The sequence below is a fragment of the Tamandua tetradactyla genome, chromosome 24 (assembly GCF_023851605.1).
Source record: "Tamandua tetradactyla isolate mTamTet1 chromosome 24, mTamTet1.pri, whole genome shotgun sequence".
NCBI lineage: Eukaryota > Metazoa > Chordata > Mammalia > Pilosa > Myrmecophagidae > Tamandua > Tamandua tetradactyla.
This window is the reverse complement of record NC_135350.1, coordinates 20,256,369-20,282,659: the sequence shown is the minus strand read 5'-3', so window position 1 is coordinate 20,282,659 and position 26,291 is coordinate 20,256,369. Positions and strand designations below refer to the sequence as shown.

General features: G+C 38.9%; 1 protein-coding gene across 1 annotated transcript in view; it reads right to left on the bottom strand.

The window, feature by feature from the left end:
- The window catches only part of TACR3 (tachykinin receptor 3), an 87,727-nt gene extending 70,787 nt beyond the window's left edge, over positions 1–16,940 (bottom strand). Inside the window, exon 1 of the mRNA XM_077143223.1 lies at positions 16,411–16,940. Coding sequence (XP_076999338.1) covers positions 16,411–16,940 — 530 coding nt within the window. The remainder of the gene's footprint in view (positions 1–16,410) is intronic.
- Between the last annotated feature and the right edge of the window lie 9,351 nt (positions 16,941–26,291).

Genomic DNA, 26,291 nt, shown 5'->3' with positions numbered 1-26,291 from the left:
AGTTTAGGAAGCTACCCTATATTACTAGGTCTTTGTGTTAGTTAGATTTAGTTGTCAGCTTGGCCAGGTGAGCATACCTAGTTCTGTTGCTGCAGACACAAGCCAATGGTACGTGAACCTCATCTGTTGCTAATTACATCTGCAGCTGGCTAGGAGGCGTGTCTGCTGCAATGAGTGATGTTTGACTTAATTGGCTGGTGCTTAAATGAGAGCATGCAATGTAGCACAGCCTAGCAGCTCGGCATTCCTCATCTCAGCACTTGCAGCTCAGCCAGGCCTTTGGAGATGCGGAAAGAAGTCACCCCAGGGAAAGTTGTCGGAACCCAGGGGCCTGGAGAGAAGACCAGCAGAGACCATCCTGTGCCTTCCACGTAAGAAAGAACCTCAGTGGAAAGTTAGCTGCCTTTCCTCTGAAGAACCAACAAAATAAATCCCCTTTTATTAAAAGCCAATCCGTCTCTGGTGTGTTGCATTCCGGCAGCTAGCAAACTAGAACAGATTTTGGTACAGGAGAGTGGGGTGCTGCTGTGGTTTGCAGATACCAAACATGTTGGAATGGCTTTTTAAATGGATAAGGGGAAGATTCTGGAAGAGTTGTGAGGAGCTTGATAGAGAAGGCCTAGAATGCTTTGGAGAGACTGTTGGTAGGAATGTGGACTCTAAAGATACCTCTGATGAGGCCCTAGACAGAAATGAGGCATGTGTTATTGCAAACTGGAAGGAAGGTGATCCTTGTTTTAAAATGGCAGATAATCTGGCAAAATTGACTAGTGGCTTTGGCTGGAAGGCTGATTTTAAAAGCCATGAACTTGGATACTTAGCAGAAGAGATCTCCAAGTCAAATGTGGAAAGTGCAGCCTGATTTCTCCTCACGGCTTATAGTGAAATGCGACAGGAAAGAGATAAGCTGAAAACTGAACTCTTGGGTACAAAGAAACCAGAAATTGAAGTTCTGGAAAATTCTGGGCCTCCAGAAATGGAGACCCCAGAGAATAGTGCTCCACATGAGGATTTGACCAGATGTGGAACCAGTCAGCCATCTCAGAGAAAGCCAGGATTGGACATGGAGTTATCCAGGAAGGATTTGTGGAAACTCCTTATGTCTGATGGGCATGATCCAAGGCTACTGCATAGAAAGCCAATGAGAGTGCTGTGGGACCTGTATGAACAGAGCCACTGCCAGTCTGGACTGAGGGGTTCAGAGAAGGGACACACTGGAGGAAAAATAACTTCAGAGGCAAAACCATGGAGGCTGGAATCTGAAGTCAAGAAGCCTCAGGCCAGGAGAGTGGACCCACCCAAGCCCATGGAGAGGGTGAGTTTGCCCCAAAGACAGAGGGAATGGGCCTTCCACCTCATTGCAGTAGAAGAGTCATGCCACCTCAGGCCTTGGAGAAGGTGAAGCACATTCCTTGGGGTTTGGGGGGAGCCTGGCTGCCACCACATGGAGGGGTTGAGCGTGTGCCCTGGAGATGGCAGAGAGCCCAGGTGAGGCCCCAATGCTTGGAGAGGGTGGAGCCAAGAGAAAGGTGGTCTCCCCAATATCCCCCAAGGTTGCATTCAGAGAGAGGCAGGCATAGGCATTTGGAAAGGGTAGGACTGCCACTTTCTAAAGCCCTGAGGATAAATGAGTCTCAGACTTTGAAAACTAATGGACTTTGCCCTGCAGGTTTTCGAAACTGTATGGGTCCGGTGACCCCTGTGTTCCTTCCTCCCTATGGAAATGAGTATGTGTATCCTATGAATGTTTCTCCTTTATATGTTGGAAGCAAATAACTTGTTATCAGTTTTCAAAGGTCCAGAGCAAATGGAGAAAATTTTGCCTTAGGATAGACCATGCCTGTAACTGACTTGATGAGATTTTATACTGTCTCTAATTTTGTACTTCATTGTATTGCTACTGAAAAGTTTAAGTTTCTGATACTGTTATGAAATTAATGTATTTTGTATAGGGGAAAAACATGTCTTTATTAGGGGTCAGAGGGTGGAATGTGCTGGTTTGAAAGGAAGTATGCCCCCTAAGAAAAGCCATGTTTTAATATAAATCCCATTTCTTAAAGGTAGAATAATCCCTATTCAATATTGTATATTTGAAACTGTAATGAGATCATCTCCCTGGTTGATGTGATTTAGTTAAGAATGGTTGTTAAACTGGATTAGGGGATGACATGTCTCCACCCATTTGAGTGGGCCTTGATTAGTTTCTGAAGTCCTATAAAAGAGGAAACATTTTGGAGAATGAGAGATTCAGAGAGATTCAGAGAGAGCAACACTACAAAGCAGAGAGTCCACCAGCCAGCGACCTTTGGAGATGAAGAAGGAAGATGCCTCCTGGGGAGCTTCATGAAACAGGAAGCCAGGAGAGAAAGCTAGCAGATGATGCCATGTTTGCCATGTGCCCTTCCAGCTGAGAGAGAAGTCCTGACTGTGTTCGCCATGTGCTTTCTCACTTAAGAGAGAAACCCTGAACTTCATCGGCCTTCTTGAACCAAGGTATCTTTCCCTAGATGCCTTTGATTGGACATTTCTTTAGACTTGTTTTAATTGGGACATTTTCTCAGTCTTAGAACTGTAAACTAGCAACTCATTAAATTCCCCTTTTTAAAAGCCATTCCGTTTCTGGTATATTGCATTCCAGCAGTTAGCAAATAGAACAGTCTTGAAGAAGTTTCCTTACCTTTTCTTCTAGAAGCTTTATGGTGCTAGTTCTTATATTTAGGTGTTTGATCCACTTTGAGTTAATTTTTGAGCAGGGCGTAAGATAGGCATCCTCCTTCTTTCTTTTGGCTATTGATATCCAGGTCTTCCATGCCCAATTATTGAAAAGACTATTTTGTCCCAGTTCAGAAGATTTGGGGGCCTTGTTGAAAATCAGTTGACCATAGATTTGGTGGTTTATTTCTGTACTCTTGATTAGACTCCATTGGTCCATGGTTGTATCTTTGTGCCTGTACCATGCTGTTCTGAATACTGTGGCTTTATAATAGGTTTTAAAGGCAGGAAGTGTTAATACTCCCCCTTCATTCTTCTTTTTTTAGGATGCATTTTAGCTATTTGGGATCTCTTTCCCATCCAGATGAATTTGGTAGTTAGCTTTTCCAAATCTTCAAAGTATGTTGTTGGAATTCTCACTGGCACTGTGTTGAATCTGTAGATCAATTTAGGGAGAATTGACATCTTGACTATATTTAGCCTTCCTATCCATGATCAGGGAATGTCTTTCCACTTATTTAGATTCCTTTGATTTCTTTTAGCAATGTTATGTAGTTTACCATGTACAAGTCCTTTATATCCCCAGTTAAGTTCATTCTAGTTAAGACCCTAGTTAAGTACTTGATTCTTTTAGTTGCTATTTTGAATGGAATTTTTTCCTTAACTGACTCCTTAGCTAGGTTACTGCTGTATATAGAAATGTTACTGATTTTTTGCACATTAGCTTTATATCCCACCACCTTGCTGAATTTTTTTATTAGCTCAAGTAACTTTGCTGTAGATTTCCCAGGATCTTCCAATTATAGTATCATATCATCTGCAAATAATGAGAGTTTTACTTCTTCCTTTCCAATTTGGATGCCTTTTATTTCTTTGTCCTGCCTGATTTCTTGGACAATTCCTTGTCTTCTTCCTGAACTTAGGGGGAAAGCTTTCAGTGTCTTTCCATTGTGTACAATGCTGGGTATTGGTTTTTCATATATTCCCTTTATCATATTGTGATAGTTACTTTGATGTCTATCTTTTGGAGTGTTTTTATCAGAAAAGCATGCTGAATTTTGTCAAATGCTTTTCAGCATCAATCAAGATGATCATGCAATTTTTCCCTTTCGATTTGTTTATGTGCTTTATCACATGAATTGATTTTTTTGTATTGAACCATCCTTGCATTCCTGGTATAAACTCCAGTTGGTCATGGCGTATAATTCTTTTAATGTGTTGTTGTATTCAATCTGCTAATATTTTATTGAGAATTTTTGCATCTATGTTCATTAGGAAGATTGGCCTGTGGTTTTCTTTTCTTATATCATCTTTACCCAGTTTTGGTATTAAAATGATATTAGCTTCATAAAATGAGTTAAGAAGAGTTCCTTTGTCCTCAATTTTTAAAAAAATTTTGAACAGTATTGGTCTTAGTTCTTTTTGGAATGTTTGATAAACTTCCCCTGTGAAGCCATCTGGCCCTGGGCTTTTCTTTGTAGGAAATTTTTTGATGACTGATTGAATCTCTTTACTTGTGATTGGTTTGTTGAGATCATCTATTTCTTCCTGAGTCATTGTAGCATGCTTGTGTGTCTCCAGGAACTTGTCCATTTCATCTAAGTGGTCTAGCTTGTTGGCATATAGTTGTTCATAGTATCCTCTTATGATTCCTTTAATTTCTTCAGGCTCTGTTGTAATACACCCCTTCTCATTTCTTATTTTGTTTATTTGCATCCTCTCTTTTTTTCTGTCATCTTGCTAGTAGCCCATCAACTTTATTGGTTTTCTCAAAGAACCAACTTTTGGTCTTATTGACTTTTTCTATTGTTCTTTTGTTCTCCCATTCATTGATCTCTGCTTTAATCTTTGTTATTTCTCTTCTTCTATTTGCTTCGGGGTTAGTTTGTTGTTCTTTCTCGAGTTCCTCCAGGTGTGCTGTTAAGCCCTCAATTTTCACTGTTTCTTGTTTTTTAATATAGGCTTTTAGGGCAATACATTTCCCTCTCAGCCCAGCCTTTGCCACATCTCATAAGTTTTGATAAGTTGTATTCTCATTTTCATTCATTCCATCTAGCTACTAATTTCTCCAGAAATTTCTTCTTTGACCCACTGGTTGTTTAAGAGTTAGTTATTTAACCTCCATATATTTGATAATGTTCTCATTCTTTTGTGGTTATTGAGATCCAGCTTCATCCCATTGTGATTAGAGGGAGTGATTTGAACAATTTCAATGTTTTTAAATTTATAAAAACATGTTTTGTGCCCCAGCATATGCTCTATCCTGGAGAATGTTCCATGAATGCTAGAGAAGAAAGTATATCCTTGTGCTTTAGGGTGCAATGAATATATATATATATATCTGTTAGGTCTAATTCATTTATCAAGTCATTTAAATTTTTTACTTCCTTGTTGATCTTCTGTCTGGTTGTTCTATCTATAGAGGAGAGTGGTGTATTGAAGTCTCCTACTTTTATTGTTCAAACATCTATTGCTCCCTTCAATTTTGCCAATGTCTGTCTCATGTACTTTGGATCTCCTTGAATGGGAGCATAGACATTTATGGTTGTTATATCTTTTTGGTAAATTGGCCCTTTAATTAGTGTGTAGTGTCCTTCTTTGTCTCTTCTGATGATATTACATTTAAAGGCTATTTTGTCCAGTATTCATGTAGCTACTCTTGCTTTCTTTTGGTTACAACTTGCATGGAAAATCTTTTTCCATCCTTTCACTTTCAATCTATTTGTATTCTTGTGTCTAAGATGAGTCTCTCATAAGCAGCATGTAGCTGGATTATGTTTCTTAATCCATCTTTATCTTTTACTTCATAAATTTAGTCCATTAACATTCACAGTTATTGCTGAAAAGGCATTTCTAGAATCCACCATCTTCTCTTTTTCATTTGTCAGATCTATATATTCTTTTCCCTCTTTTTCTTTGTATTATTTAAATTACTCTTAGTGGCACTCTTCAATTCTGTGCCCTCCTCCAGACTTCCCTCTCCTGTATTTTTTTTTCCAGCCAGCAGAACTCCATTTAGTATTTCTTGTAGGGCCACTCTCTGGTTGACAAATTCTTTGAGGACTTCTTTGTCTGTGAAAACTTTAATCTCTTCCTCAGTTTTGAAGGAATTTGGCTGGGTACAGAATTCTTGGCTGGAAGTCTTTCTCTTTCAGGATCTTGAATATATCATACCAATGCCTTCTCGCCTCCAGGTTGCTAGTTAAGTAGTCTGAACTCAGTCTTATATAGCTTACTTTGTATGTAGTAGAATGTTTTTCTCTTGCCACTTTCAGGATTTTCTGCTTCTCTTTAACATTTGACAGACTGATTAGCATGTGTCTTGGGGAAGGCTTATTTGGATTTATTCTGTTTGGAATTTGTTGGTCTTCTCTGATTTGTATATTTATGTCCTCTATGAGATTTGGGAAGTTTTCCCCCATTATATCCTCAATTACTTTTCCTAGCCGTTTACTCCTCTCTTCTCCTTCTGGGACACTAATGATTCTTATATTTGTGCACCTTGTTTTGTCTATCATTTCCCTAAGATCCAATTCATTTTTTTCCATCTTTTTTTTTTTTTTTGCCATTTGCTGTTTTGAGTCTTTGACGTCAGTTATCCTGTCATCCATATCACTTATTCTTTCTTCTGTCTCTTCAAATCAGGTGTTGTGTGCCTGTAGCATGTTCTTTATTTGGTCAACAGAGTCTTTAATTTCTGTTATTTTTCTATTCATTCTTTCAAATTCCTCTTTGTGCTCTTCTACTGTCTTCTTGATCTCCTTTATGTCATTTGCTATCCCACTTATTTTATTAAGTAGAGTTGTATGAGCATCTTTTATTAGTTGTTCCAATGTCTGTGTCTCTTCAGGTGTTTTAACTTGGTCATTAGTCAGGGCTATATCTGTCTGCATTGTAATATGCTTAGTAATTTTCTGCTGTCTTCGTGGCATGTAAATATTTTGATTGATTTACTTTGGGAGTTGATTTCTTTCAGTAGTCTATGGCTTTGTGTTTGCAGGATGGTTGTAGAGCAGGGAGCAGCGTATGAAGTGGAGCATTCAGTGCAGTGATTTATTTCAAAGCAGGTATAGGCACAGATTGGGGATGTTACACTGATGTTTGTGAACGTGAGTGCCTAGCAGCTAGGCAGTATGTAGGTGTGCCAGTGCACCAGTCTTTTGGGGGGCGTAACTCTTGGTGTGTGCTGCTCTAAGGCATGGGGCCCTTAGTACATGAGTGTAGAGCTGTGGCAGCTGGTTGGCATTATGCCTTCATGGATTGGGAGCAGATATGACCTGACTATGCAGGTCAGCACTTTCTCAGAGATGGGGAATATAGCTGAGGGATGTGCACATGTACGGTTCTAGGACTGCTGCAAAGTGTAGTTCCCAGAGCTGAATGACATGATTGGGGGCCCATGAGTATGTGTGGGCCTAGGAAAGCTGTAAACTGATGCACAGAGCTCAGGGGTGGTGGGGTGAGGCTGTGTGACACTATGGGTGGGGGGCAGTGGTAGCCTGTGTATGGAGGTTAGTGCCCGCAGCATTTATGCACTGACAACAGCCTGCAGAGAATGGATAGGGGAGGTAGTGCTTGTGAGGTATGAAGGGGAGGTGGGTTGGGCTGCACATGGTGTGGGGAGGTTTGAGGTAGGTATGTGCATTGAGGTCTGGTGAGGTGAGGGTGCCTGGAGTGTGGGGAATGGAAGCAGGTGACCAGGTATGGGTGCATGGAGTGTGGGGTGAGTCGCTGGTCATGGGACTGCACTGAGGAACACAGCCTGACTTACTTCCTAGTACCTGGCTCCCATCCATGCACTACCGTGTGCCTCTGTGTCAGGCTCTAGCTTTTTGCCTCTCAGTTCCTCGGCTTCTGCAACCCGGGTGCCTGTGGTAGTTAGATTCAGGTGTCAACTTGGCCAGATGAAGGTGCCTAGTTCTATTGTTGTGGACATGAGCCAATGGCATGTGAACCTCATCTGTTGCTGATTACATCTGCAGTAGGGTAGGAGGCATGCCTGCTGCAATGAATGATGTTTGATTTAATTGGCTGGTGCTTAAATGAGAGAGCTCAATATGGCATAGCCCAAGCAGCCCAACCTACCTCATCTCGGCATTCCCATCTCAGCCCGGGTCTTTGGAGATGCAGAAAGGAATCACCCTGGGGAAAGATGTTGGAACCTAGAAGCCTGGAGGGAAGGCCAGCAGAGATCACCCTGTGCCTTCCCATGTAAGAAAGAACCTCAGTTGAAAGTTAGCTGCTTTTTCTCTGAAGAACTATACGTTAACTAAATAAGTCTCCTTTTATTGAAAGCCAATCCATCTGTGGTGTGTTACATTCCAGCAGTTAGCAAACTAGAACAGTGCCCTATAAGGTGCCGAAGTTTCTCCTAAGTTGGCCGCACTCCCAAATCACCACCTCAGTTGCCCTCCTGCCCCTTCTCTAACTTTTCCATGGAACAGGGCTAATCTCGAGGTACTCTATTTAACCATCTTCTCAGAAGTCCTGTCTCCCTGCTTTTTGAAGGACAGTTTTGTTGGGCATAGAATTCTTTTGACTATTTTTGCTTTCAGCCCTTGAAACATGTCATCCCACTGCCTTCTTGCTTTGTGGTTTCGGAAGTGAAGTTGACATTTACTCTTACTGAGGCTCTCTTGTACATGACACATTGTCTATTTCACGTGGCTTTTAGAATTCTCTGTTTATTTTTTATTATTCCAACAGTTTTATTACAATATGCTGTGGTATGGGTGTATTGATGCTTATCATGTTTGGAATTTTTTGAGCATCTTGGATATATATATTCATGTTTTCCTTAAATTTGGGAAGTTTTCATCAATTATTTCTCTGAATATTCTCTCTTTTTCTCTTTCTTTTCCTTCTGAGATTCCCAATATGTGTATTTTGGTTTGTTGTATGGTGTTCCAAGAATTTTCAGTCTTTGTGTACTTTTCTTCATTCTCTTTTCCTTCTGCTCCTCAGATTAGATGATTTCAATGATCTTATCTTCAATTTCATTGATTTTTTTCTTCTTTCTGATCTAATCTGCTGTTGAACGCCTCTATGGAAATTCTAATTTTTGTTTCTGTGTTCTTCAGCTTGGTTTCATTCCTTTCAATCATTTCAACCTGTTTGTTTCCTGGCTGCCAAAGCAAATACCATGCAATGGATTGGTTTAAACAATGGGAATATATTGGCTCACTGTTTTGAGGATGGAAGAGGTCCAACATCAAGACATCAATGAGGCAATGCTTTTTACCAGACAACTGTGGAATTCTGGGGCTGGCAGCCAGCTTTCCCTGGTCTTTGGCTTTTCTGTTACATAGCAATGTACACAGCAGTACTCTCCTGCCTTTTCCTTTCTTTTCCATTTTCCATTGATTTTCAGCTTCTAGCTGCTACCTCTGGCTTTCTCTTTCTGTGAATTTTCCTATAAAGCTTTCAGTAGTAATAAGATTAAGATCCAGCTTGATCCAGCTGAGCCACACCTTAACTGAGTTCACACCCACAGGAATGGATTACTTTTAAGAACATGGATTTTCTGAAGTTCATAGCTCCAAACTGCCACACGATCTCTATATTGATATTTTTGCATTCATCTACTGCTTTCCCAATTTCCTTTAGTTCTTTGTCCATGTTTTCCTTTAGCTCTTTGAGTATATTTTGGGCCAGTTTTTAAAAGTCTTTTCCTGTTATGTCCCAGGACTGGTCTTCCTCATTGATGATAAGCATACAGACACAAGGATACTTAAGAACAGACTTGAACCTATCTTTATGGTGTTTACAAGTCTATTAGAGGTAATTATTAATCAAATATTCTTAAATATAACTATAAAATAGAATCTTGAAAAATGCTATAGCATAGCATGAGAAAAATCTCATAACATGTGCTATGCAAATCTGTAAAGTGGTACCTAAATTAATTGTGAGGCCCATGGAATCTTTCCCTGAGAAAGTGACAGTTGTGCTATTATTTAAAAGAGGAACAGATTTAAATAATGAAGATCAGTAAGAAGAATATTTGGTGCAGAATACTGTGCGCTCAAATGTTCTGTAGCAAAATACAGCCTGATACATTCAGCAACTTTAAAGAGGATCTGTGTGGCAGGGTCAGTGATTAGGCCAGTTGAATAATGGTTTGAGATGAAGTTGGAAAGATCAAAGGATTAAGCTGTACAAAACCTTATAATATGGATTAAGAATATTCTTTTTCTCATAAGAACTATGGGAAAACAGTGAATAATTCTAAGCAGGGGTACAGGAAACATGTTCTCATGCATATTTCGAAAATAACACTCTTTTTTGCAATGTGAACACATTAGGGTTGGTTAAGACTGGATGTAGTGAGATTAACTATTCTAGTAAACTAGGTAAAATATGGTGGTAGTTTGGGCTAGGGAAATCATGGTAAAACAGAAAGTGATAGATTTGGGAACTACTTGAACAGTTACATAGATGTTTGTACTATTTATTGAAATGGGGAACACTTGAAGAGGAAAAGGTTTGTAAGTAGGATAAAGGGTTTGATTAAGTCTAAGGTACTTTTCAGGCATCTAAATGGAGAATTCAAGTAGACAATCGATTATCCATGTCCAGAGTTCAACTAAGGGTTAGGAGTGGGATTTTAAATTCATCAATCTTTTTCTACATACCATTTAAAAATTTTTAAACCATATATATGTATTATCTATTCAAAAATTAAACATTTTTATAGAGTAAGATAAATCTGAAAACTCTAATATCAATAAGATATCTTTCTTCAATAAATGTTTAATAACCCAGCAAGTTAAAATGATGTTATTTTTATGGTTAAATTTAAGTTTCTAACATTTATAATTTTGAATTTTTTTCTCACTCTGCATGTGCGTTTCTTGCAAGGAGCAAGAAAGAAAAATACAGTGAAATAAAAGACTAGGATGGGGGGAAGCAGGGACAGATAAGTATCAGAACCTAGGGACTGGAATGAAAATGATATGTAGTTTTTGCTACATATTTCAAATTTGAATTTTCAGCTTCTCAAGCTATATCCAAAGTCTAGGTGACAGAAATACTTCTGGAGGATTTATTCTCTATCCATTCTTGCATTTTTATCCTTATATCAAGCAAGACCATCTGAATACTGTATTTAGACAGAGATTTATTCTTCTAAGAACGTCATTCACTGGGTTATGCTTTGGCATCTTGCCTTAGGCCTATTCAGAGGCATGCTAAACAAACGCCTATAGGAAACCTGCTTTTGCATGTATGGCAGTGTATACACAGTGTTCTTTATAATCAGAGAATTTGCTCAATCTCAAATTATAGAAAATACCATTTGTATTTTCCTTTTTATATGGCTATTAAGAGACTAAGAGACATGTTTGAGGTTTACCTTCCATATGTGATTACTGCTCTGTGACCTGAAAGTCTGCATTACAACTTTACCCTGGTCATCTCATTTTCATTCTCTCTTTATTTTCCCTATTCTTAATTTTTCATTTATTTGTATCTGTGTGTTTTATTGTGTGGATTCCTACGTGCCTCCAGTGATCTATAAGAAAACAAATAATAGAAAAATATGATAAATGAAGCCATGAGTCCGGAGGAGACTATTTGGGGGAAGAGGATAAAGTAAGGAGAAAATCAGGCCCAGCATTTAACACTAAAGAATATATGTATTGAATCATCCTGTAGAGCGGAGGGTCAGAAAAGGAGACATGGGAAAGGTGAGGGAGGAGGACATCAGGAAAGCTGGATTCTAAGAGGTGAGGCATCCAGGAAACAGGCAAGTCTTCTGTGTAGAATGCTGCTGGAAGGTCAGGTGAGTTGGGAACTGAAATGTCCACCTGAGTTCACCGTATGGTTGTTTGGAAAGAACAGTGGGAAAAGGATTCAGATTTGAGTGGCTCGAATATCAAAAAGTAGATGAAGAAATGGAGACATGAAATATAAGCAATGTATATCTTTTTATGTTTATTAGAAACTTTATTTCTTTTGTGAATTTTCTGTTTGTCTTTTGCCTATTTTATACTGGTTAAATCATTTCGTAAGTATGTAAGAATGCTTTATTTACAAAGGTTTTGACACTGCTAAATATCCTGTAAATTCTTTTTTGACTTTTTTTCCTTTCTACTTTTATTAATGTGACCATGATAGCGAGAATTCTTCTAGTTACATAATAGCCACCTCTGATTACAATTAAACTCTGATGATCTTACGTTTCATCCATTTAATTAATATATATTTCTTGCTTTCTCAATGTGTTCATGGTTAATTTTATAAAAGTACATTATGATTTTAACTGTTTTGTCATAGCTTACTACACCAGTAATTCTAGTGGCTACACAATATATATTTTTTATCCTTGAAAAAGAACAACAAATAGTAGGAGTCAAATCTTTGACTATTTGCTGTGAAAATCCCTAAAATAATCTTTTCTAAAACATACTTTTAGTGATTAAAATCCCTAAAATAATTTTTTCTAAAACATACTTTTAATTAATATTTTCAAATAATTCAAAGCTATAAAGCAACTAACCTTAGCTTAAACCCATCCAGGCTAACTAACTATTCAAGCCATACTATAACACTAATTAAGAACATTATCTTGTTTTACAGCTTGGACAGTGACTTTTCCTAGAATGGACAGAAATGTGAAGATTGGCCCGGGGTAGTAAAATTAAAGACTGATAAAGGATTTTTAAAAAATCCTAATGTGTTTTATGTCTATATATTTGTAACAATGATGTATAATTTGCCACAATACATTTAGATAATTTGTTACCTAATTAGATTGAGATCTCACTATTTTTCATGACTGTGTAATTCATTTGTTCATAATAAATTTTCAAGAGCCCTCCATAGGGCTTCTATGAATAATTTGCATAACTGTTAGCTTTATGAAAAAGAGTGAAATAGAATCATCCTAAAGAAATTAAAAAATAAAGAGCAGCATGTAAGATATATTTATTTTTGGCTAAACAATATTTAGCTGTGTTAGATTAAGTATTTCTTTATGTTAGGTATGTCCCTGGGGTTGAAATAACTACAGTATTTTTGCTATCTTTGTTAATGCTTGGGCTATTAGATAAAACATAAGAAATTACTCCCTTAAGGTTTCCAGGTAAGAAACAGTGAATGTCATTTTGTAAAATTTTTAATTAAATATTCAGTTTAATACTGGATCATATGCCCTAAAGCTGTTCTTTACTATATGGTAATACAACTTCCTAGAGTTTCTAACTTAATCCCCAAAAGGTGATTAGATAATGAAAGGAGATACTTATTTAACAATTTTCTAGTATCCCCATTTATCAAATGGTATATGTTATTAAGGAATATAAATTACATTACTTGTATTGTATTAACTGATCTATTAATAATTTTCTAATTTTACATTCTCAATTAAAATATAGGTAATAAGTGATGTATATATAAGATATGGTTTAAAATATATGCATAAGATTGTATACATGTATACACACACACAAGTGCTAAATTTCAATTTGCTTGATGATAATGACCTTGTCTAATTAAACCTTATTATCAACGCAATTCCGTAGGAGGCATAATAATGTAGATGTTAAAAGGACCCAGGTCCTGAAGCTGACTGCAATGGTTTGCATCTTGGGTCTACTGTATGTTCTTGGGAATGCTTAGCATATTTTAGATATTATATCTAAATGTGTTGTATTTCATAATGGCATATTTGGGGACGATGGTAGAGGGAAAAGTAACCCTTCAATGAAAAATAATTCCACCATGTGTGTGTGTGCGCGTGCGTGGGTGCACACGCATGCATGTAGGTGTGAAGATAAGTAACCATCCAGGCAAGACAGAACTGAGCAGAACTGAAAGATGGCTTCTTGGCTAGTAAGAAAAGAGTTCTGCAAGAATTTGTAGCAAACAGAAGGTAGCCTGCTTCAAGATAAGATCAGAACCTGTCACCCCACACAAATCTTACTAGAGCTACTAATATTATGAAAAAAAAGAGTAAATATATAAAGCAAGCATTCTCCCATTACAGAATGATTACCAAACACGTTGAAGTAAACACAACAAGATGTGTAACTATTGGTTTCAGATTCGCCATTCATAAAATAAAGGTCTAAAACACAGTCTAAAATTTCTAAGTCATAGGAGGCTGAAAGCATTTTGCTGCAGCTGAAGGAATGCCATGTATGACTAAGTCAAAGCTAAAGTTGTTTTCAAGCTCAAGTGACCTTTTGATTTTAGGCAGAGGGACAAACACACTTGAATGCGTTTTCTACTAGGCTAAGAGAATAGAGTTCAGTAAATGAGGGTAGAAACCACAATTTACCAAGTGAAGTGTTCATATTACAGTCAAAATTATGTGTTCTTTTTGTCAATAAGGACTAATTAGGGTTTACTTAACATTTATGGTTATTTTAATAAAACATTAATTATACAGGAAAATTTAAATACTGTTAATATATACTGTTAACTATATTCTCAGCTGTGTGTGTCAGGAGGTCCATGCAACCACAATCAGAAACATCATAACTCACCGGAAGTTCAAGCATAAGATACTGTCTTGGAAGTGTATATAATCTTGCAAACTTTACTGTATAAAATGACTGCAAATATCACAGAACCAGTTCATCCAGCTCATCTTAGATAAGACACAAATGGGGAAAGATTCCACAGACTAGTAAACTACGGTGAACAATAACTGCTAATTTTGTGTGTTTTTTTATTCTAAAATCTACTTTAACAGGTTTTTCTCTATTTCTACACATCTTTAGCAATTATTTTCAGTATCTGAATTGAGTTTGCTTCATATTTCATTGAAAATTATATCTCCATAAGTTTTGTAGTTTTAGTGATTGAATAATGTATTCTAGAAAAGAAGTTCAACTCAACTTCAGAAGAGTGAATGTATTAAAATAGCATTGCATTTTAAGAAAATAAATTTCAAGAAAATTTCAGATATTCTATAAATGGCGGAAGGAAATTGGAAAATAGCATTTTCTCTCCTCAAAATTGAAATAGCAATTTCACAGGCACTAAAATTTTCATGGAATTTCATATTACTTCATTAACAACTCCAGCATTTTAAAACACGATGTGCTAATGCTTCTGTCCCCAATCATAACATTAAATATCACATACTTACAAGGAACAAAACAAGAAAACAGCAACTTAACAAGCAAACAAAAAAAGAAGATGCTCAAAGAAATATCACTCCAATCTTGGTGGAATAAGATTCAAGTTAATTTCACCTATTCCTCAATTTGGAAATGATTTTGTGCATTCTTTTAACTCAGTTCTATCACTAGCTATATGTGCTTGAGAACCAGAGACAAAAGGAAAAGGAAGGGAAGTTTTAAAATGTGTGATTTTATGGTGATGCATCTGTCCATCATAGTTAGTGCAACTAGCCATCAATCCTCCAATTTAGCCATCTAGGCTTGGCATGGGAAAATAATTTTTATAGATTTATGTTCTCAAAACTGCTGTCCTTACTATTTCAAACAGTAGACACAGAGGATGGATTTATGGAAAGAATTATTTTTTCTTGTTTTTCTGAGATGTCATCTGGATGCAGTAAGAATTACTATTTAGCCTTACTTTATTTTGAAGCAATTTTGTGAATGTAGAAGTGTTCTTTTTCTTTTCACAGATGAAGACATTGAGGCTTGAAGTTAAAGTGACATCACCCCATGCTTCCCCCTATGCAGTCTGCCAATCACAAAGCTGAGAGTGGACCCAAGGGGTGTAATTAGATTTTAGTATGACATTGATTTAAAGTAAAACCAGTTTTCAATAATATATAGGAATTCATCATTGTCTTTTCACAAATATGCATATTTCATAGTGTTTAATATGAGACAGATAATGCACACGCGTTTTTTTTAGACTTGACATGGGAACCCAAGTTTGAGGTTTATTCAGCCTCTTAATTGCTTGAGCATCTCAGAATTACCACTGAAGGTGAGGATACATCATTAAAAAATCTGACACAGCTATACAGTTCTAAAGGAACATGTGTGTGCCTCTCTCCCTTTCTATCTCAATCATTTCTGCCTTGGGCTTGTTAACCACCATCTGGAAGATTTGATTGCAAACTCTCCAGGTTTAGCCAGGTCAAAGTCTCCACCAATAACAGCGAGTTACACTTAATCCTGGAAATTATGGATACTGCCAGCCAAAGCAAAGCTTTTCTACCGAGCTTGTCCATGTTAGGATCATTTGTGGCTGCCAGGCCAAGCCAGTTTTGCCTTTGGGGCAAGGAAAAGGAGATGGGTATGGATGGTGGACAAGGGTCAGCATACCAGGGAGAGGTGGGGAAGGTGGAGAGTGACTCCTTATTCATTTATCTGACAGAACTGTATATGACAGAAAGAAGGAAGACCACATGTACATTTTACAGAGACGAAAAAATCTCCAGCAATTGTTCAAGTCATTTGAGGAAGTTTTGCAATATTGTTTCTGGCTGTTTTTCCTCCCTGAAATGGCAGGTTTTCCCATCTCCCTTGCCCACCTTCTTCAGCCTCCCTCCCATGACCTTCATGAGGTGCAGGGGTTTAGGACAGGAATAGCGGAGGCCAGGAAAGCAGAAACTGGTTCAGCCCTTTCTGGATTACAAATGGGCTGGTTACCCGGTTTCCCCAGGAAGTCTTTACTTTTATCAAATCTGTCCCCATTTCTTTTGTAACCTTACCCCACCGCTCTGCTCTTCTTTCCCTTTTCCCTCCTTCCTCCCTGGCTTCTCACCTGTCCACCGCGATGGCCGTCATAGAATAGATGCTGGCGAACACTGCCGTGATAGGGAAGAAGTTCTGGAAGCGGCAGTAGTTGGCACCAAAGTACCACTCGCTGTGAAGCGCGTAGATAAAATTTACCAAGGTGTTGAACGCGGCCATGGAAGCGTCTGAGAAAGCCAGGTTCACGAGGAAGTAGTTGGTGACAGTTCTCATGCGCTTGTGGGCCAGGATGATCCAGATGACGATGAGGTTCCCCAAGACAGCCACTGCCACCACCACGCCGTAAGCCAGGGACCAGAGCGCTATGCGCCAGGACGGCTGCACGAACTGGTTGGTGAGGTTGGCCCGGGGTTGGGAAGGCGCTGCGGAGGCTGCAGGCAGTCCCAGCGCCGAAGTGGGGGCAGACAAGTTGCCAGCGTGAACCAGCATTTGCAGCCCCGAGGCCGCTCCCACAGCGAGCGCGGAACTCAGGTTGCGGGTATCAGCACCCACGCCTCTTGCGCTGTGGGTCCAGCTCTCCGCGGCTGGGAAAGAGGCCATCGCTTCGGGTCTGTAACCCCCAGCCTCCTCCAGTCACTCGCCCGCAGCTGGACCTGACTCCTCGGAAGTTCTTTTGTGCCTCCTGGTCGCTGGAGCGGGTTGGTCCTAAGTCCTCCGGGAAGCCAGGTGCATGCAGAAGGCACCACAGCCCCTGGAAGTTGAGGGATGCTTTAAGTCAGCAGGTGATGGGCAGCGAGAGCAGCACTTTCTCGGAGAAGAACGTGGCTCTGGAAGCCTGAGGGGATGAGAAGTCCAGAACAAGGAAAGGGAGCCTGGTCCCTTGGGGAATTCGGGCACCGCCCAGGCGCTGAGCTCCAGGGCACCCGCTAGAGCTCTGAGTCTTGGGCTCTGAGACCCGCTTTATAGTATCGTGAAGTAGCCGGCTTTGGTGACGTGGAGGGCTACGGTGCTGACAAACCCTTAGTCTGCTAGGCTATGCTCTTTTCCTTCCTCCCGCCGGTAGGATTTCATTCATTCGCTATTTACTGCCTAGCAGCTGAGCGGGCTGACGCGCACAAGAAAGGGCTGCGCTTTCTCAGCTTTATTAAAATCTTTCCAGGGTTGTTTCCCTTCTGTTACCTTCAAGATATTTTGCTGATGTCCCTCTTCTCAGTTATTTATTATGGGCTGTTCTTTTCTGCACCAATTAAACCATTCACTGGTGAGAGAAAGTACGTACCAGGTGATTATGTTATTTTATTTTTTTTAAGAGCGTGTAAATCTTCAGCCAGCTGAGGGCTGTAATCACAGAGAGCGTCGCGCTCGCTTTGGGTTTTCCTTAGCTTTTCCAATTTCATTCAACTTTCTGCTCCTGCATTTATGTCCTTGCTTTTTAGATCCTTCTTCCTCTCGGTCCCACTTCTCAAGTTTACCCTTTTCCCCTCTTCCTTTAGTTTCTATCCCCAGAAAAATGTCCCTCGCCCTAAACCACTCACCCTCACCCTCCTCCACACTCCCTCCCCATCCCCACTCCCCACCCCACCTGTCCCGCCGCCCCCAGCCACCCGCAAAGTGTAGATTTTTTTAAAGCAAGATCAGACTTGGACTTTTTTTATTTCTTTGGAATGAGAGTACCCTGCGAAAAATTCCAAACACACTTTGGAGTTCCAGCTCTTTGATGTCTTGGTTTTCCTGGTGTGACTCAGGGTGAAGAATCGTAGAAGTAATTTTAGTTTCCCAGTAGACCAGCAGACCTAACTTCTGAGCTTTGACTGAGAACAGGTGAGCAAATTGGAAGATGTAGTCTGGGCTCAGACAGATATTTCAGTTTGCTAAAGCTGCGAAATGCATTATATCTACCAGAAATGGGTTGGCTTTTACAATGGAGATTTATCAATTTACCACATACAGTTCTTACGCCATGAAAATGTCCAATTCAAGGCATCAACAGGATGATACCTGGGCTCTGAAGACAGGCTGCTAGCCTCTGGGAAATGTATGTCACATGGGAAGGCACAGATCCAGCATCTGCTGGTCCTTTGTTCCCCTATTTCATTGCTTTTAGTTTCTGGTTCCAGTGGCTTCTTCTTTGAGCTTCTGGGGGTCCTCTCTTAGCTTCTCTAAGGCTTTTCTCCATAAGCGTCTCTTAATTTCCTCTCTTAGCTTTTCTGTGCGTCCTTTTCCTCTTATATAGGATTTCGGTATGGGGATTAAGACCCATCTTGAACAAGGTGAGTCACGTCTCATTTGAAGTAAACTAATCAAAAAGTTTCATCTACAATAGGTATGCAGCCACTGGAATGGACCAAAAGAACATGGCCACTCTGGGGTACATAACAGCTTCAAACCACCACAACCGACTTTACAGACAGTTTATTAAACTGTCCCCAGAGCAACAACTCTGTCTTCTTTGTTTCTTGGGGGCAAGGCTTAGGAACTAAAGGTTATATATTTTCAGCAATCTACTGGAAAGACATGAACTCTTTGAACCCTAGTTACCTCATGTGAAAATGCTTTTTAAATTTAATTTACATGATAATCATGAAAATTAGTATTTTCAGTATAATTTCCTTATCATCAGGCAGAAAGTAGACCTCAACAAATGTTAACATCCTTCCCTGTGGTTAATAGTGTGCATTTCATCTTAACATTTTCAGGCAAAATCAACCTGTGTATGTGTAGCAAGTTTTGTTTGCTTCCTGAGAAAGTTGTGTGTGATTTGCAGATGTTATATATTCTTAAGTTTTCCCTTTCAAAACCCTGCACTGGTTATTGCACAAATAAACATAGGGTGACTAGAATGAACAGTGTTTGTCTTCTTATAGTTATGATTAAAATAATACGGTATATAATAACTTTGAGACAACCTGATAATTATATTGATACAACCCTGCTTCAAAATAAATCCATCCTGAGAATGGCAGCTATTAAATATATTTTTTCTATTCCTTCCCAGAGAGGCCTGTGAAAATATGTGATAAATTATAAGTAAAGTTAATAGTGATTTCACACTTCCTGTTTCCAAATTCTAAATTAAACCTTTTTTTTTGAAAGGCAATGTACTTATTTGTGCTAATTCACCTTCTAGAAATTATTTGAGTTACAAATGAAAGCCTCTGTTTTTCTTTTAAATCCCTTTGTATGACACACACCATGTTCTAGTTTGCAAGCTGCTGGAATGCAATATACCAGAAATGAACTGGTTTTCAAAACGGCAATTTATTTAAGTTGCAAGTTTACATGTTCTAAGGCTGTGAAAATGTTCAAATTAAAGCAGGTCTATAGAAATGTTTAATATAAGGCATCCAGAGGAAGATACCTTGGTTCAAGAAGGCCGATGATGTTCAGGGTTTCTCTCTGATCTGGAAAGGCACATGGAGAACCTGGTTGTCTGTTAGCTTTCTCTCCAGGCTTCTTATGTCATGAAGCTCCCTGGCGGTGGGCGGGTGGGGCGAGATAGGTGTTTTTCAACTGCGTGGAATGCTAAAGCTTTTTCCAAAATGGGGCACTCTTAAAAGGCTTCAGTAAGCAACCCCATCTTAAATGGGTGGAGACAAATCTCCATGGAAACCATCAAATCAAAAGTTACCACCCCAAATTGGATGTGTCACATTACCATGAGAAGAATAAAAAAGATTCCGCCCAGCAATAGTCAATGAAGATTAAAGAACTTGGTTTTTCTAGAGTACAAAACAGATTCAAACCAGCACATTCCACACTTTGGACCCCCAAAAGGCATATTATTTCCAAACGTAAAATAGATTCATTCCATAAACAATATCAGAAAGCTTTGACCCATTTCAGTAACATTACAAATACAACACAAAGTCAGAATCAGTACAAAATCTCATCAAAGTCAGCTAAGGCATGGTCAGTCCTAAGGCAAAAGTTCTCCTCTAGGGCGGGCCGCGGTGGCTCAGCGGGCAAAGTGCTTGCCTGCTATGCCGGAGGACCTCGGTTCGATTCCCGGCCCCAGCCCATGTAACAAAAACAAAAAAACAAAATACAATAAAACAAGAAAATGTTTAAAGATGTTTCCCTTTCTTCCTTCCTTCTATCCTTCCTTCCTTCTCTCTGTCTTTCCTTTAAAAAAAAAAAAAAAAAGTTCTCCTCTAGCTTTGGACCTGGAAAACTAAGAGCAAGTTATTTGCTGCCAACATACAAAGGAGAGACAGTCATAGAATACGTTTTCATTTCCATAGGGAGAAATTGGAAGGAACACAAAGGTCACAGAGTCCAAGCAGTTTTGAGAACCTTCAGGAAAAACTCCATTAGATTTCAAAGTCTGTGAGTCACTTATCTTTAGGACTTTAGGAGGCTGCAACACCCTTTCCAAGGGCCTACACAGTGGCCTGCCACTCTCAGAAGGCAACCTTGGAAGAAATTGGGGAGATCATCTTTTTCTTGGCTCCACCCTCTCCAAGTATTGAGGCCACATGCAGACTCTCTGCCATCTCCGGGGCACACGCTCAACCCCTCCATGTTATGGCTGCCAGACTTTCCCCAATCCCAAGGAATGTGCTCCACTCTCTTCAAGGTCTGAGGTGGTATAACTCTTCCACTGAAATGAGGTGAAAGGCCCACCCTCTGCATGCAGTGCAAACTCATTCTCTTCAAGTACGTGGATAGGTCCGTTCTCCTGGCCCAAGGTTTCTTGACTTCAGATCTCACCTTCATAGTTCTGCCTCTGAAAACATTGCATCTTCATTTTTTTCCTTTTCTAAGCCTTTTAATCCAGACTGGCAACAGTTTCATTTATACAGATCCCACAACACTCTCGTTGGCTTTCTATACAATATGCTTGGTTCGTCCCCATCAGATGAAAGTAGTTTCCATGAGTCCTTCCTGGATAATTCCATCTCCAATCCTGGATTTTGCAGAAATAGCTGACTGGTTCTACAGTTGGTTAAATCCTCACATGGGGTGTTATTCTCTAGTGTCTCCCTTTCTGGAAATCTAGAATTTTCCAGACCATCAATTTCTGGGTTTTTTTATACCCAAGAATTCCGTTCTCAGTTTATCTCTTTCCTGTTGCATTTCACTATAATCTGCAAGGAGAAACCACTTTCCACATTTAATTTGGAAATCTCTTCTGGTAAATGCCCAAGTTTATGGTTTTTAAAATGGGCCTTCCAGGGCAGTGCAATGGTGACTCAGTGGCAGAATTCTTGCCTGTCATGTCAGAGACCCAAGTTCGGAACTTGCCCATGTAAAAAATAAAATAAAAATAAATAAAATGTGCCATCCAGCCAACACCGCTAGTCAATTTTGCCATATTATCTGCCATTTTTAAATAAGGATTGCCTTCTTTCCAGTTTACAATAGCACATGCCTCATTTCTGTCTAGAGTCTCATCAGAGATATCTTTAGAGTCCACATTTCTACCAACAGTCTCTTCAAAGCATTCTAGGCCTTCTCTATCAAGTTCCTCACAACTTTTCCAGAATCTTCCCCTTATCCATTTAAGATGTTGTTTCAACATGTTTGGTATTTGTAAACTGCAGCAGCACCCCACTTTTCTGGGACCAAATTCTGTTCTAGTTTGCAAGCTGCTGGAATGTGATATACCAGAAATGAAATGGCTTTTAAAAATGGGAATTTAACTTGCAAGTTTACATGTTCTAAGGCTGTGAAAATATCCAAATTAAAGCAAGGCTATAGGAATATCCAATCTAAGGCATCCAGAGAAAGATACCTTGGTTCAAGAAGGCCAATGATATTCAGGGTTCCTCTCTCAACTGGAAAGGCATGTGGAGAACCTAGTGATGTCTGCTAGCTTTCTCGCTAGACTTCCTCTTTCATGAAGCTCCCCAGGGGGGTGTTTTCCTTCTTCATCTCCAAAGGTCTCTGGCTGCATGGACTCTAAAGCTTATTCCAAAGTAGTTCCCTATTAAAGGGCTCCAGTAAGTAACCCCATCTTGAATCAGTGGAGACACATTTCCATAGAAACCATCTAATCAAAAGTTACCACCCAAAATTGGATGGGCCACATCTCCATTGGAACAATAAAAAAGATTCCACCCAGCAAAATTGAATGAGAATTAAATAACTTGGCTTTTCTGGGGTACATGAACAACAGATTTAAACCAGCACACACCACTAATTCAGGATTATGAAATTGCTTATATTAGGTGATTAATCATACTTTGATCAAGTATTTGAAGTTGTGAAATTACTTTATTGTGAAGTAATTCACTTAGTTTGTACTGTTGTTTCACTTGCCTAGATAGAATATTATGTCTGGGATTCTGTTTTCATTGGGCTTATAGAGGAGTAGAGGTAATATGACAAAAACCGTAAGTGATAATGATGGAATTAGAAATAGGTACAATGAAAGGGGTTTAAAACATTCTTTCCTTCCAGATGAAAGTTCTTTCCTTAACTTCTTCCATCCGCTTTATATAGAAAGATTCTCCCTATTTCCTATAAGGGCAGTGTCTTAGTTAGTCAGGTTGCCAGGCCATATGCCACACAATGAGTTGACATAAACAAAAATGTATTGGCTTACAGTTCCAGAGGCTAGAAGTCCAAAATCAAGATCGCAACAGACCGTGCGTTTTTTTTTTTTTTTCTTCTGGAGTCTTTAGCATTCTGGCACTGGCTTGCCACAATCATTGGGATTCTATGGCTTGCTTCTCGGCATCCCATCACATGGTGAGCTCTGTCTCTCCATGTGTTTGCTCTGTAAGTTTCACTGACTTCCTGCTTACGGCTCCTCTCTGGCCTTCTCTGACTTCTGGCTTGCAGTTTCTTCTCTTTAGAAGGCCTTCAGTAATACGGCTTACGACCCATCATGACTCAATTGGCCATACCTTAACTAAAAATAACATCTTCAAAAGTTATATTTAAGAATGGGTTCACACCCACAGGAATACAGATTAATAATATGTTTTCACTAGAGTACATAATTCAGTCTCCTCCATATAGTCATTGTTCATTCATTACCTCAATCATTCCTCAGACATGTATGGAGTTTACTTACTTCCAGGTGTTGTACTAAGTATTAGGGATGTAGCAATGAAGCAACCAGATACGAATCCTGTCCTCATACAACCTATAGTCTAGCACTATATTTTTTAAAAAATATTTTTATTGATAAATTTTCACACACATACATTCCATACATGGTATATAATCAATAGCTCACCATATCATCACATAGTTGTGAATTCATCACCATGATAATTTTTTAGAACATTTGTATCACTCCAGAAAAAGAAATAAAAATAAAAGGAAAAAATACAAACCATACCCCTTACTCCTCCCTCTCATTGACCACTAGTATTTCCAAAATAAAAAATACAATTTATTTTGCCTTTTGTTCCCCTTATTATTTATTTATTTTTATTCATTTTTTTACTCATCTGTCTATACCCATAAATAAAAGGAACAACAGACATGAGGTTTTCACAATCACACAGTCATACTGTAAATGTTATATCTTTATGCAGTCATCTTTAAGAATCAAGACTACTGGATCACAGCTCAACACTTTCAGGTACTTCCCTCCAGCGACCCCAATATACCGTAAACTAAAAAGGGATATCAATATAATGCATAAGCATAACCTCCAGGATAACCTCTTAACCCTGTTTGAAATCTCTCAGCTACTGAAACTTTATTTTGTCTCATTTGTCTTTTTCCTCTTTTGGCTAAGAAGCCTTTCTCAAACACTTTTTCATGCTGGGTGCCACCTCATCCTAGGATTTCTGTCCCACATTTCCAGGGAGATTTACACCCCTGGGACACCCCATGTCCCAAATAGTGGAGAGGACAATGAGTTCACCTGCTAAGTTGACTTAGAGAGAGAGACCATATCTGAGCAACAAAAGAGGTTCTCTGGGGGTGACTCTCAAGCCAAATTTTAAGCAGGCTTAGCTTATCCTTTGCGGGAATAAGTTTCATAGAGGTGAATCTCAAGATGAAAGGCTAGACTGATTATTCTTGCTGTCCCCACTGCTTGTGAGGATATCAGAAATTCTCCAAATGGGTAAGTTGAATATTTCTTCCTTTCTCCCAAGTGCCCTAAGAGGACACTGCAAATACTTTTTTAATTCACTGTCCAAATTACTCTAGGATATATCAGGGTATTACAGTAATCTGGACAAACCAATAAGATCTCATACCCTATTCAAGATTCCATGTACTTAGGGTGTTCAACTAAAATGACCATACAAGTTAAATTAGGAAATGCCCTACCCTAAATATCAATTTTGCACCAAATAAACATCTCTCCCTTTGGTCTTTCACAGAAGTTGAACTTTTAACATATGGATATCATCCTCTGCCCTGTATTCTGATTTACCTTAGTCCTGTCCAGAACAGCTTCATTCACATCTCTACTCAAAGTCTGATCACTTTTTCAACTTTTTAAACAGTTTCTGTATGGGACAACCATCAGTACTTTATGACATTTTAATAGATATTAAGAATAATAGAATAAGAAAGATGCAGAAAAAAAAAATGGAAGCATGTAACCAAGGAGAGGGATGCTATGCCCCTGGATTCTGCCAACTTCTCCAAGAATTTCTTTTAGAGAATAGAATGAAGTACCAAAAATTAGATGTCTTGAAAAATGGGAAGGTTTAGGTGACAATGACTAAGGACATAATTTCCTAAAATAATTTGATGAATAATCTTCTCCTTGAAGCTCCAGAGTCTGATCGCACCCTTTTCTGAGCCCACTCAGATAAGGTTCCCTATTCTTCCTCATCCTCCTTCTTTTACCATAAGAACACCAAAAAACATCAGACTTGGCCCACTGGGTAAAAGAGCAGAGGGACAGAGGAAATAGCAGTAAAGCAGAAACAAATTCTTAAAAGTAGGATCCTATATACTTGCATTTAAAACCAGGGAGCATGGGTGAGGGTGCACCTATGAAAATGTATGTGGATGCCAGGAAATATACCTAGGTGATGTTAATGTGTTTTAGATAATAGTGAACTAAAACTGGTTTAACTGTATATATATGGCAAAAATTATGATCATATATGTGAGTGCTTACTATTTATTCCTAGTGGCCAAGAATATTTATCTGATTATGAATAATAAATTATATATTTTTTCTCAAGTTTATCCGTTCTCCATATTTTTGCTTAGAATATATACTATTCCTTGTCATTTATGAGCAACTTATAAGTATAGAATAGACACTAGATGCTTATTCAATTTTTTTTCCTTTCTTACAATCCAAGGAAACACAGTATGGTATATTTCATGTTTGTATTTAACAGGCCTCCCAAAATTAGAATAATCCTGTAATGGTTAGGTCCTGGTGTCAACTTGGCCAAGTGAATATGCCCAGTTTTCTGATCAGGCAAGCCTGGCCTGACCATTGCTGCAAGGTTATTTTGTGGTTGAGGTTGATAAACCAGAAGGCTGGTATATTAAAACATCAGTCAGTTGATTGCATCTGTGGCTGATTACATCTGCTATCAACTGAGGTATGTCTCCCACAATGAGATAGTCCAATCAGTTGAAGGCTTTTAAGGAAGAACAGATATTCTTTCGCTCATTCTTCAGCCAGAGAGCCTCTCCTGTGGAATTTGTCTAGATCCTTCATTGGTGCCACCAGCTTCAGAGCCTGCTCTACGGCTTGTGGACTCTTTCATTCCCACAAATGCATGAGACACCTTCATAAATCTCATAGTTACAGATTTCTTCTGTTGGTTCTGTTTCTCTAGAGAACCCTGATGAACACAGCTTGGCACCAAGAGTGGTTCTTGAGAAACAGTAACTTAAAAATATATTTTTACAGTTGGTTTTCTACTCTGGTGAGACTCAGAGGTACTAATGCTCTGTTTTCAAAAACCAAAATGGTATTGACAGTCCATGGGGTGAGTTTGGCAAAAGAAATACTCAAAATATTACATTAGATGTTGCTAATTGTATGATTATATGAAACAAGGTTTT